The 11,842-nt window shown below is 47.8% G+C and overlaps 1 protein-coding gene across 6 annotated transcripts in view; it reads left to right on the forward strand.

Moving 5' to 3' along the window:
- Positions 1–11,842, forward strand: part of ARNT2 (aryl hydrocarbon receptor nuclear translocator 2) — a 215,893-nt gene that overhangs the window by 123,111 nt on the left and 80,940 nt on the right. For all 6 annotated transcript variants that reach the window (XM_024742784.1, XM_024742783.1, XM_024742785.1 and 3 more), the window contains 3 exons: positions 5,946–6,048; positions 8,823–8,888; positions 9,231–9,316. In XM_024742784.1, the coding sequence (XP_024598552.1) occupies positions 5,946–6,048; positions 8,823–8,888; positions 9,231–9,316 (255 nt within the window). The remainder of the gene's footprint in view (positions 1–5,945; positions 6,049–8,822; positions 8,889–9,230; positions 9,317–11,842) is intronic.

Here is an 11,842-nt window from a genome sequence, read left to right on the forward strand (position 1 = left end):
TAGGCACCGGCCAAAGGAAAGCAGGATGGGAATCACGGTGACACCAGCCAGTGACAGGATTACAAAGGAGCGAGTCCTCCTGACCCAGTGGATGAGGTTGGGGGTCAAGGGAGATTCTGGAAGGGGTCAGCTTTGGCCTGGTTGATTGTGTTTCTAGGGACCCACTGGGAACCAGTCCTAGAAGTCCAGACCCATGTTTCTAAGCAGACCAAGGTTTCTGTGGGTCAGGAAAGAAGGTTAAGAGCGGTAGAAATAGCAGCTGTGTCTCCATGCTTGCTTCTCTTCTGGGGAGCCCCATTGTAAGTAAGCTCGACACCCAGTTGCCATGGGATGGAGCGTGATTCTCAGTCCATTACACTGGGACTCACTGCCCAGAGCCGGGGGTCGGCCCCCTACCTTCATATGTCTCCCCTGCTATTAAATTTGTCAAAAATCCAATTTCCATAAGCCTTTCAGGAACACACCTACTGCATAAAGTAGGCATGCTTTCCATTCCCAAGGAGCCTGGAATGGGGGTTCGTTGTGCCTGAGGAAATTGGAGAAGCACACGGAGAAATAAACGCTGAAGCTGTTGCCCCTCAGGGTCAGGACAGCAGACCGTGGAAATGTGTTTTTTCATTTCCTCATGTTCCAGGGCTCATGTGCTTCGCAGCTGTGATTTATTTTCACAGCACACTCTGGAATTTGACAGACTTTCATGCTGGCCTGCTTCACAGCTGAAACCATTTGCCATTTGGTAGATGATGAAGCAAGTGACAATTTCCACTAAAACAGCCCTAAAAACGAGACGTCTGTGAGTGAGACAGACAGGTGTCAAACGCTGGCGGGCCTCCTCCGTGCGGGATGGTGCCAGAGCTCCCAGCAGACAGAGAGCCTGGCGATGGGCTTGAACTGTGGGGTGCACCTCCTGCTTAAAGATGCGTGGCTCTGTAGTGGGCATGATGGTGATTACCGGTGTTCGGAGGGCTGCTCACCCCGCACCCTACAGGGCCCTGGTCCACGTGGGGAGCTGGGGAGCGAAGGCTGCAGTGTCCCAGCTGCTGCTGCAGGTGCTGGGGAAGGAGAGTTGACGCCCCTTCCGAAACCCTGCGTGCCGCCCCTGCTTCCTCCCCTCTGCTCGAAGAAGTGGGAGTCACTTGGGTGGGGGGGGCGGTGCCTTCTTCAAGGACCTTTCGATTTCAAGTGATAGAAACCCATTCAGCTACTTACTGCAAAGGTGTGGCTCTCTGACCACTTTCTTACTCTGACGTTATTTTGTTCCTAGCACGTATTTCCTCCCGACACACTCTCCTCCTGTCTCCTCCCTTCCCTCCTGCTCTTTGGTTTTTGCCGTCTATTCACGCGCTGGAATATAATGGCCTTTGCCTGTTTAACTTTCTGTGCTTATATTGGTGTTTACATATTGTAGGTGTTTAATAAATATGTATTAAATGATGGCAAGATGACACCTTGGGTAGATTGTGACAATAAATAGGAGTTAGTCAGGCAAAGGGAAGGGAGGTCCCAAGGCAGCTGCAGGGAAGGCCCAGAGCTGAGAGGTGAGAGCAGCCCCTGGGGACCCATGATGAGTCATTGTATGCCAGGGAGGGAGCTGAGCGGTGGTGGGTGACTGGTCAGCAGGAGGGGGTGACAGGTAGAGTGAGGTGAGCAGAGACCAGATCTTGGGGGACCTTTTAATGCCATGCGGCACGCGGGATCTTAGTACCCGATCAGAGGTTGAACCCACGCCCCCCGCAGTGGAAGCGCAGAGTCTTAACCGCTGGACCCCCAGGGAAGTCCCACTGGGGGACCTTTGATACTGGGCTGCAGGACTTGGATTTTATCGGGAATCCATCATGGGGAGCATGAAGGGTTTTCAAGGAGGAGTGTGACAGGATCATTTGTTTGAAGTCTGCTGGGAAACTCACCCTTATTGCTCTCCTTCTGTGTGCAGATCACTTGTGTATGTGTTGTATCACAATCATCCTGAAAGTGAGATCCTGCTTCTCCATTTCGCAGGAATAAAACTGTGGACTAGAGAAGCTAAGTGCTGGGGGTCACACAAGGCATAGAACCATTGTCATTTCTGTGTTTCAAGTAAAGACTTCCGGTAGCTGTGGAGAAGCCTGATTGAAGGGGGCAGGGCTGTTGCAGCACTCCATCCAGGGGAACAGCGAGGGCAGATCTAAGTAGTAGCAGTGCAGATGGACGTGCATAGACCAAGGTGTACAGGAGGGAGAGTTGACAGAATGTTAGTAATTGACCAGATGTTGGAGTGAGTTTTTCATATTCACTATTTAATAAGCAGTTATAGAGCACTTTCTATGAGCCATGCTCACTTTACAGCATTAACCCATTTAATCCTCACAACAGCCACCCGAGCAGAGTGCTATTATTATCCTCGTTTTACAGACGAAGAAGCTGAAGCACAGAGATGTTAGGTAACTTGCCCAGGGTCACACAGTAAGTGAAGGAGGCAGGATTCAAAGCTAGGTCCACGCTCTTAGCTATTAGATTTCTAGATGGAGCAACTGAGTAGTGGTAGTGCCAACGACCAAGGTAGGGAACTACGGAAAAGGCAGCTCTGGATGCTTTGAACAGGAGGACGGATTTGGTTTTGCATCTGTGGAGTTTAAGGTGTCTGAGATGCCCAAGAGACAGTTGGACACAGAGGAGCTTCCCAGAGGTCTGGCTGGAGATGACATCTTGGTGTCATCGGCATGTAGGGCGTAGGGGAGCCAGAACATTACTAGAGGGTCCTGGGGAGAGTGAGAGAGAAAAGGACCAACCCCTCCACACCCCAGGAGTGCCAGGCTGGGCTGAGGAGAAAGAGCCACCACAAGGGCTGAGAACCAGCAAAGGAGAAGCAGGAGAAAGTGGTGTCCTGGGGTAAGAATGTTCCAAGGAGGAGGGACTGGTCAAGGTCAGGGGTGAAAGCAAGAGCAACTGAATAGTGTGTATTGAATGTGGCAACAAACAGGGACCCTGTGGTCTAGGCTGGAGCAGCCTTGTGAGCTGTAGAGAAGTCAGGGTGCAGGGGCCAAGCCATCAGGAGGAACGGGGCGGGAGACAGTGCACGTGGACAGGACGCTCTGACTGCGGGGGTTAGGGGGAGGATGGGAACTTCAGAAGTTGGCGGACAGGACGGGAACTTCCAAGAAGGAGTTTTTATTTGTTCCCCACCCCACCCTGAGACACTCATGATGAAAGATACTTGACGATGTTTGAATACTGGAAGGAGCGGATGGTAGGGAGGGGAGAAGTTAGAAATAACTGGGTTGGGGGGCTCTGGCTGATGGAACAAAGCCCATTGTGGGTGGGGAGGACGCACTGAGATTCAGCATTTCTTCCTCTGAGATGAGAGCACAGCAGGTGATGGGTGCAGATGCGTGTGTGTTTTAACGTAGGGACGGGGAAACAAGGAGGTAACAATCCATTTATACTAGCATGTTACTTAATGCCAATTGTGTTGAAAAGTCCTCTTATGGATGGGTAAAAACAACTCAGTTCAACTAGCAAGCGTATACAGTCGAGCCTCAGTATCCTTGCAGATTAGTTCCAGTACCCGCCACAGATACCAAAGTCCACGGATGCTCAGGTCTCTTAAATAAAACAGTGTAGTATTTGCATGTGGGATCTTAGTTCCCCGACCGGGGATCAAACCCACATCTTCTGCATTGGAAGCGTGGGGTCCTAACCACTGGACTGCCAGGGAAGTCCCCCTCCTGTATACTTTAAATCATCTCTAGATTACTTGTAACACCTATATGTAATAACAATATAAATGCTATGTAAATAGTTAATTCAAGTTTCGCTTTTTGGAAATTTCTGGAATTTTTCCCCCCCAATATTTCCCATCCATGGTTGGTTGAATCTGGGAACGCAGAACCCATGAAATACGGAGGGCTGATTGTACACTGAATCAGACACCATAAGTGGTGCTAGGACACAACATTTTAAACTTGGTTCCTTTCTTCAAGGCACAGAGCTCAAGGTCAAGGAAAATGAACATGTAATTAAATCATTACGATACATGGTGGAAAGTGTTATAAATGTCTGTTTCTTCCGCCAGACATGGTGGTAGACATGATCTTGCACATATGTGCATCCCCTGAGCCTCACAAGATGCCTGTCTCATGAAAAGCATTTGATAAATACTGAAGGAAGGAATGAAGGAGGAAGGGAGGGAGAGAGGGAGGAAGGGAGAGGAAGGAAGAAAAGGACATGAAGCTCTGCCTGAAGGACTTGGAAAAGATTTCCCAGAGGTTGTGCCATGTGAACTGGTGCTGAAGGATGAGTAGCAGTTCACCGGGATGACAGTTCATGTGGAACAGAGAGAGAATTTCTGGCAGAAAGGCCATATCTGCAAATGTGTGAGGGCACAAGGCACTTATAGATATGCCTGCCTGGTGAGTGCTTTGATGAGGCCACGGTCCAGAGCTGCTCTCTGTACTGCAGGGAAGCCTCTAACCACATATGGTTACTAAGCACCCGAAACGGGGCCAGTCGGAATTGAGATATGCTCTACATGTAAACTACACACCAATTTCAAAGACTTAGTATGAGAAAATGTGAAATACTCCATTAGTAATTTTTGCAGGGATTACATGTCGAAAGGATAATGTTTTGGATATATTATTAAAAGTAATTTTACCTGCTTCTTTTAACTTTTTAAAAACGCTCCTGCTAGAACATTTAAAATTACATAGATGGCTCTTAGTATGTTTCTCTTGGACAGGGTACTAGGAAATGTACGGGGAATGAGGTTGAGTGGCAGGCAGGGGTCAAATCATGGACTCTGTAAGGACCTCCTGTAAGCAATGCAGTTTTTAAAAAATTTTTATTTTATACTGGAGTATAGTTGATTTACAATGTTGTGTTAGTTTCAGGTGTACAGCAAAGTGATTCAGTTATACATATACATATACATATATATATATATATTCTTTTTCAGATTCTTTTCCCGTATAGGTTGTTACAAGAGTATTGAGTAGAGTCCCCTGTGCTATACACACTCCTATATATAAAATAGATAATCAACAGGGACCTACCATATAACAATGCCGTTTTAAGCCAAGGCGGGCACAGTCAGATGCATGTTGTCTAGACAGCTGTCAGCTGTGTGAAAGGTGGACTGAGGAGAGAGGATGCTGGGGGTTGGAAGTGAGTGAGTCTCCCTCGAGGAATGATGAGCCAGACGAGATGGACCGACTGAGTGTGCGGGAGGCAAGGGAGAGGAAGGTAAGATGACATCTAGAATTCTGGCTTTGATTGCCGTTGGATGGAGATGCTTTTGCGTGTATCTGGGGAGAAGTGGGTGATGCTGCCTTCGAGGTATACAGTCAGCTGCTGGTGGTTTAGATCTTGGTGCTGGAGGTGTAGACGTAGGGTCATTAGGATAGAGGTGATCATGAAAACCTCGGAGTGGATAAAATCGCATAGGGGATGCATAGAACAAGAAGAGAAGATGGCTGAGGTCGGAGCCCCTGGGGGATGAAGGGGCAGACACGAGGAGAGTGAAGAGTGCTTGTCAGAAGCCAAGGGGAGGGGAGATTTTTGAGAATCATTGTGCCGTTGAGTAAAGTTCTGCCAAGCAGTCAGATGAGTCAAAGAGACCGCGTTTTGGATTTAGCAATGAGAAGGTTGTTGGTGACCTTGGTGAATGCCGTTTCCATGAAGCAGTGGGGGAGAAAGCCGAATTGGAGGGACTGGTGGTGATGGAATTGAACAATGCAGAGGCAGCAAGTGTGGACCACTCTTTGAAGAAAACAAGGCATTTGACTTGTGTGGATTTCATTGCTTAAAGAATGTTGGGAATTCCAGGAAACAAAGGACTTGCGATTTGTGTTGCCCCCTGTGTTTTCATTTGTAGAGCTCTCCCTGCACTTGCACCACCCCCCCAGTCAAAGGCAGAGACTTATGCAAATGTCCTTTTCTCTCTCTCTCTCTCTCTCTCTCTCTCTCAGGCCGGATCTTGGACCTGAAGACTGGGACGGTCAAGAAAGAAGGGCAGCAGTCATCCATGAGGATGTGCATGGGCTCCCGGAGGTCCTTCATCTGCAGGATGAGGTCTGTTTGGGGGAACAGTGGGCTGGGCTCTGATGGGGTTGCTCCCTTCTCACCTCCGCTGAGAGTCCTGGTGGGCTGTAAGATCACATCTTCACTCTGGTGATGGCATCTGACTGCAGCATGTAAGCCTCCTCCTTCTTGGTCTGTCTCACCTGTAAATGGAGAAGATGAGTCGACAGTTGGACATATAGTTCAGGAATTCACGGGCGAGTTTGGGGCTGAAGACATAGAGTCAGGGATTGACGACAGTGAGGTGTACCTAAAGCCCTGAGACCGCATGAGATCACTTGGGAAATGAGTGTTGCTAGAGAAGAGTTCTGAGCTCAGGCCACCCCTGCACCAGGGAGGCAAGGAAGAACCGGCAGAGACTGAGAAGGAGCGGCTGGGCAGATGGCAGGGAACAAGAGAGGGAGAAGGAAGTTTCCAGGAGGAAGGCGTGGTCCACTACCAGCTGCTGCTGCTGATTCCCAGATACGAGGACTGAGGATCCATCACTGGACCCCAGAGGGAGAAGCAGCGGCAGCTGGAACTGCAGGCAGGTGGGCGAGGCGGGCGCCCTCCTCTCCTCCAGGAAAGAAGTCGGTCCCCGCTGGCCCGGGTACATGCTCTCCCAGGCTCTTCTTGAGCACTTTTCCCGACAAGGCCACCCAAGTCCACACCAATCCTGATTCAGCTCCAGCGCCTCCTGCCCTCTCCGACCTCCTCCCCGCCCCTGCCAAGCTTCCCGATGCTCCAATCTCAGGGCCGGGCACAGTGGAGCCACTCACTACCGTCACCTTCCTCCAGTGGTTTGCTTCTGGGACGGGGACTTACCACTTGAGCATCTGTTGGGAACTATGAAGTTACAGACAATCGATGTTTAAAATAAGTCTAAATTTTCACTAATTCAAAGTCACCTTTTAAAGCAACTCTACTTCTTTTTTTTTTTTTTTTTTGCGGTACGCGGGCCTCTCACTGTTGTGGCTTCGCCCATTGCAGAGCACAGGCTCCGGACGCGCAGGCTCAGCGGCCATGGCTCACGGGCCCAGCCGCTCCGCGGCATGTGGGACCCTCCCGGACCGGGGCACGAACCCGTGTCCCCTGCATCGGCAGGCGGGCTCTCAACCACTGCGCCACCAGGGAAGCCCAAAAGCAACTCTACTTCTTAAACAAAAACTGTTAATCTACGGGCTAGGCCATCTCAGATCACAGGTTGCCTGTGTTGAGGGGAGACCTGCCTCTCTAGCCCCTAGCTGAGTCCTGAGAACCGGCAGAGGACTTGAGTATGGCTGTCCTTTCCTCCCAGTCGGCTCCTCTCCAGGCTGAGCCTTTGGAATGCTTCCAGAAGACACGGATGGAATCCCCTTCACCGCCTGCCTCAGGTCATAAGGCGGTGTTGGAGTGACAATACACGAGCATCTCCTTGTGATTTGGCACTGAGTCTGCGCAGACTGCATTCCCTCTGTTCAGCCTACAGGGGCAAGCTGGGGGACTCGACTCACATGCATTAGTGTCCACCCAGGGACAGAATGCCATCAGTTAATGTAGTCCAACACAGCAAGGGCTTTCCACAGTGCTTTGGCCAATAGGGTAAATGCGCATCCTAGCTTGATGGACATTCAGTCTAGCACCAGCAATGTGAATTCCTAATTGCACCATCTAAGCAGTTGCCTTGTGAATGAATTTATTGGAAGCATCAAGTTCACCATTCCTGAGTAGCCTCCAGTGCCATTATCACTGCCCTATCGACCAGATTCAGGCGGTCCGCTTCCTGCCCTGGTGCCTCTCAAGACATGCTCTAGGTAGCTTTGCCCAGTGCCAGACCCACACTACCTGGATTTACCTGTAAGGTGTGCAGCACTGCCATCTGCTGAGAGCATGGCCTTCGCCTCCAAATAAAGCAGCTTAGTTTCAGGAAGACACTGGGCATCCCCAGGCAGCAATGTCTGTGAAAATACGCTCGTGCTGGCAGCCATCCCAGGTCTCAGAGTATATAACTGGACTCTTATCTTTGTTGTATTGAATACTGAGGCATCCAGGGCATTACCTGCTATGTAGTTGGGAAGCGGAAGCACATGTAAAGAGTGGATGTCCTGAGAGCATGGGTCAGAGGTTGGCCACAGTACAGGCTTTGGACATGCAGAGCCTGGATGCTGAGAGAGTTATGGAGAAGGCAGAAAAGGTGCTACCAGAGTGGGCAGTGGGATGCCTTACGTCCCCTGCCTCCCAGAGAAGGACCCCAGAAAGCCCTGATTCCAGACTCATCCCTCCCTGTCCCTACTCTGACCTTTGCCATCCGCAAGCTTGCAGCTGTCTGCTTATTCCTAGTGCCAGGACGTTGCAGGGGACGAGGCAGTTTCCACACTGTGAAGCTAAAGCCTGAGAAGATGCTTCTGTTCATCAATTGGCAACATCTGTTTTGAGTTGATGCCTCTGCTCGGGCCTGAAGAGACACTGTTGCTGTCATCACCCTCTTCCCTTGTTTCCTGAAAGTCACCAAGTTACACTGAAATGATCTGCAGGACGGAGCGTGGCCAGGATCCTCCTAGTGTCTTTCTGGATGTCTGTGACTCCTGGGCTGGGCCCTGAGGCAATTTCCATGTGCAGTGCAGAATGGCTCTTGCCTTCAGTGACAGTCAAAATTCACAGGCACGCAACCCTGCTTCTGCACTTTGGAAAGAACTTGGCTACAGGGTGCTCGCATTAGATAAGGCCCATATACTTGCCTGCAGCACTATGTGCTTTATAAACTTGCCTAGGTCTTCACTCACTCTAATATATTTATCAAATCGTAGGTGTGGAAATGCTCCTTTGGACCACCTTCCTCTAAACAGAATAACCACCATGAGGAAAAGGTTCAGGTCAGTAAGCCTTTCTGTTGTATGTTCTGGGGCTATGCTGGTAGATAGCTTAAATGCAGTAAGCTAAGGAGTAGCCGAACTTGAAGACGGGGCTGAGCCTTGGAGAGCACCAAGAGACCCACACATCAGGATTGCAGTGGTTGAGATGAGAAAGGGAGTTGGGTGGATTTATTTTGCATATTCAGACCATGTAGGAGGAGGGAAAACAGGATGGTGGGAAGTCAAGATTGAAAAACACAAGGCCAACAGGAGAACCCAGTAACTTAGATACCAAAAGAGTCATGGACATCCTTGCCTCACCCCCAGATGTTGAAAGCAAGCTCACAGAAGTTCTTTCTCTAGGAATGGCCTTGGCCCTGTGAAGGAAGGAGAAGCCCAGTATGCTGTGGTCCACTGCACAGGCTACATCAAGGCTTGGCCTCCAGCAGGTAAGCAGAACCCGCATATTCATTCCCGGGGGATCTCATGTTATTTCACCTCACCATGGTATCCTGTTAGAAATGCATTCTGTTTTTGTTTTTTTTAACATCTTTATTGGAGTATAATTGCTTTACAATGTTGTGTTAGTTTCTGCTGTAAAACAAAGTGAATCAGCTATATGCATACATATATTCCCACATCCCCTCCCTCTTGCATCTCCCTCCCACCCTCCTTATCCCACCCCTCTAGATGGTCGCAAAGCACCAAGCTGATCTCCCTGTGCCACGCAGCTGCTTCCCACTAGCTATCTATTTTACATTTGGTAGTGTATATGTCAACACTACTCTTTAACTTTGTCCCAGCTTACCCTTCCCCCTCTGCGTGTCCTCAAATCCATTCTCTACGTCTGTGTCTTTATTCCTGTCCTGCCCCTAGGTTCATCAGAACCTTTTTTTTTTTTTAGTTTCTATATATGTATCCTTCTTTGTCTCTTGTAATAGTCCTTATTTTAAAGCCTATTTTGTCTGATATGAGAATTGCTACTCCAGCTTTCTTTTGATTTCCATTTGCATGGAATATCTTTTTCCATCCCCTCACTTTCAGTCTGTATGTGACCCTAGGTCTGAAGTGGGTCTCTTATAGCATATGTGTGGGTCTTGTTTTCGCATCCATTCAGCCAGTCTATATCTTTTGGTTAGAGCATTTCATCCATTTACATTTACATTTAAGGTAATTATCGATATGTATGTTCCTATTACCATTTTCTTGATTGTTTTGGGTTTGTTATTGTAGGTTTGTTATTGTAGGTCTTTTCCTTCTGTTGTGTTTCCTGCCTAGAGAAGTTCCTTTAGCATTTGTTGGTGGTGCTGAATTCTCTTAACTTTTGCTTCTCTGTAAAGGTTTTAATTTCTCTGTCGAATCTGAATGAGATCCTTGCTGGGTAGAGTAATCTTGGTTGTAGGTTTTTCCCTTTCATCATTTTAAATATGTCCTGCCTTTCCCTTCTGGCTTGCAGAGTTTCTGCTGAAAGATCAGCTGTTAACCTTATGGGGATTCCCTTGCATGTTATTTGTTGCTTTTCCCTTGCTGCTTTCAATATTTTTTCTTTGTATTTTATTTTTGATAGTTTGATTAATATATGTCTCAGCATGTTTCTCTTTGGGTTTATCCTGTATGGTACCCTCTGTGCTTCCTGGACTTGATTGACTATTTCCTTTCCCATGTTAGGGAAGTTTTCGACTATAATCTCTTCAGATACTTTCTCAGACCTTTTCTTTTTCTCTTCTTCTTCTGAGAACCCTATAATTTGAATGTTGGTGCACTTAATGTTGTCCCAGAGGTCTCTGAGATTGTCCTCAATTCTTTTCATTTTTCTTTATTCTGCTCCCTAGCAGTTATTTCCACCATTTTATCTTCCAGCTCACTTCTCCATTCTTCTGCCTGTTATTCTGTTATAGATTCCTTCTAGAGTATTTTTAATTTCAGTAATTGTGTTGTTCATCACTGTTTGCGCTTTAGTTCTTCTAGATCCTTGTTAAATGTTTCTTATATTTTCTCCATTCTGTTTCCGAGATTTTGGATCATCTTTACTAACATTACTCTGAATTCTTTTTCAGGTAGGTTGCCTATTTCATCTTCATTTATTTGGTTTTGTAGGTTTTTACCTTGCTCCTTTGTCTGTAACAAATGTTTTTGTCATTTCACTTTTTTTTTTTTTTAATGAGTGATGCCTGTCTTACTTGGTTTTTGGCCTGAAATGTCCAGCACTCGAGTTTGCAGTCAGTTGGATAGAGCTGGGTCTTGGTGCTGAAATGAGGACCTCCAGGAGGCCTCACTCCGATTGATATTCCCTGGGTCTGAGGTTCTCTGTTAGTCCAGTGGTTTGGACTCAGAGCTCCCACCACAGGAGCTTGGGCCCAACTTACAGCCTGGGAACCAAGATTCCGCAAGCCAGTCGCTGGGGTTCCCTCCATCCCCTTAGGTGTCCGTGGTCCCCCATTGGTACCTGGTAGGTGCCCTAGTTGTGAGGAGACGCGAATTACGCGTCCTCCTAGTATGCCATCTTGACTTCACCAGAAATGCATTCTTAAAGAAAGAGACAGGAAAATAGTCTTATTTTCCTTTGTAACTGAAAGAAAAAGTGCTGCTACTTGAAACAAAGGTTTCTAAACAGAGCGATCCTGCAAAGGTGGTGGGAGCCTCACAAATCCTTTCTATGATCTGTCACCCAGAGCACTCTGTAAAGTCAGAGTGACATTTGAAATGATAACTGTATTCAAGTCGTTAGAGAAATACAAATCAAAACCACAATGAAATACCTATTACGCTCACTAGGGTGGTTCAAATAGACAGATAATAACACGTGTTGGTAAGGATTTGGAGCAACTAGAACCCTCACACTTTGCAGTGGGGATGTAAAATGGTGCAGCTGCTTTGGAAGACAGTCTGGCAGTTCCTCAAAAGGTTAAACACAGAGTTGCCATGTGACTCAGCGATTTCACTCCTAGGTGTGTGTATATATATATATATATATA

Source organism: Neophocaena asiaeorientalis, unplaced genomic scaffold, assembly GCF_003031525.2.
Source record: "Neophocaena asiaeorientalis asiaeorientalis breed wild unplaced genomic scaffold, Neophocaena_asiaeorientalis_V1.1 scaffold155, whole genome shotgun sequence".
Lineage (NCBI taxonomy): Eukaryota > Metazoa > Chordata > Mammalia > Artiodactyla > Phocoenidae > Neophocaena > Neophocaena asiaeorientalis.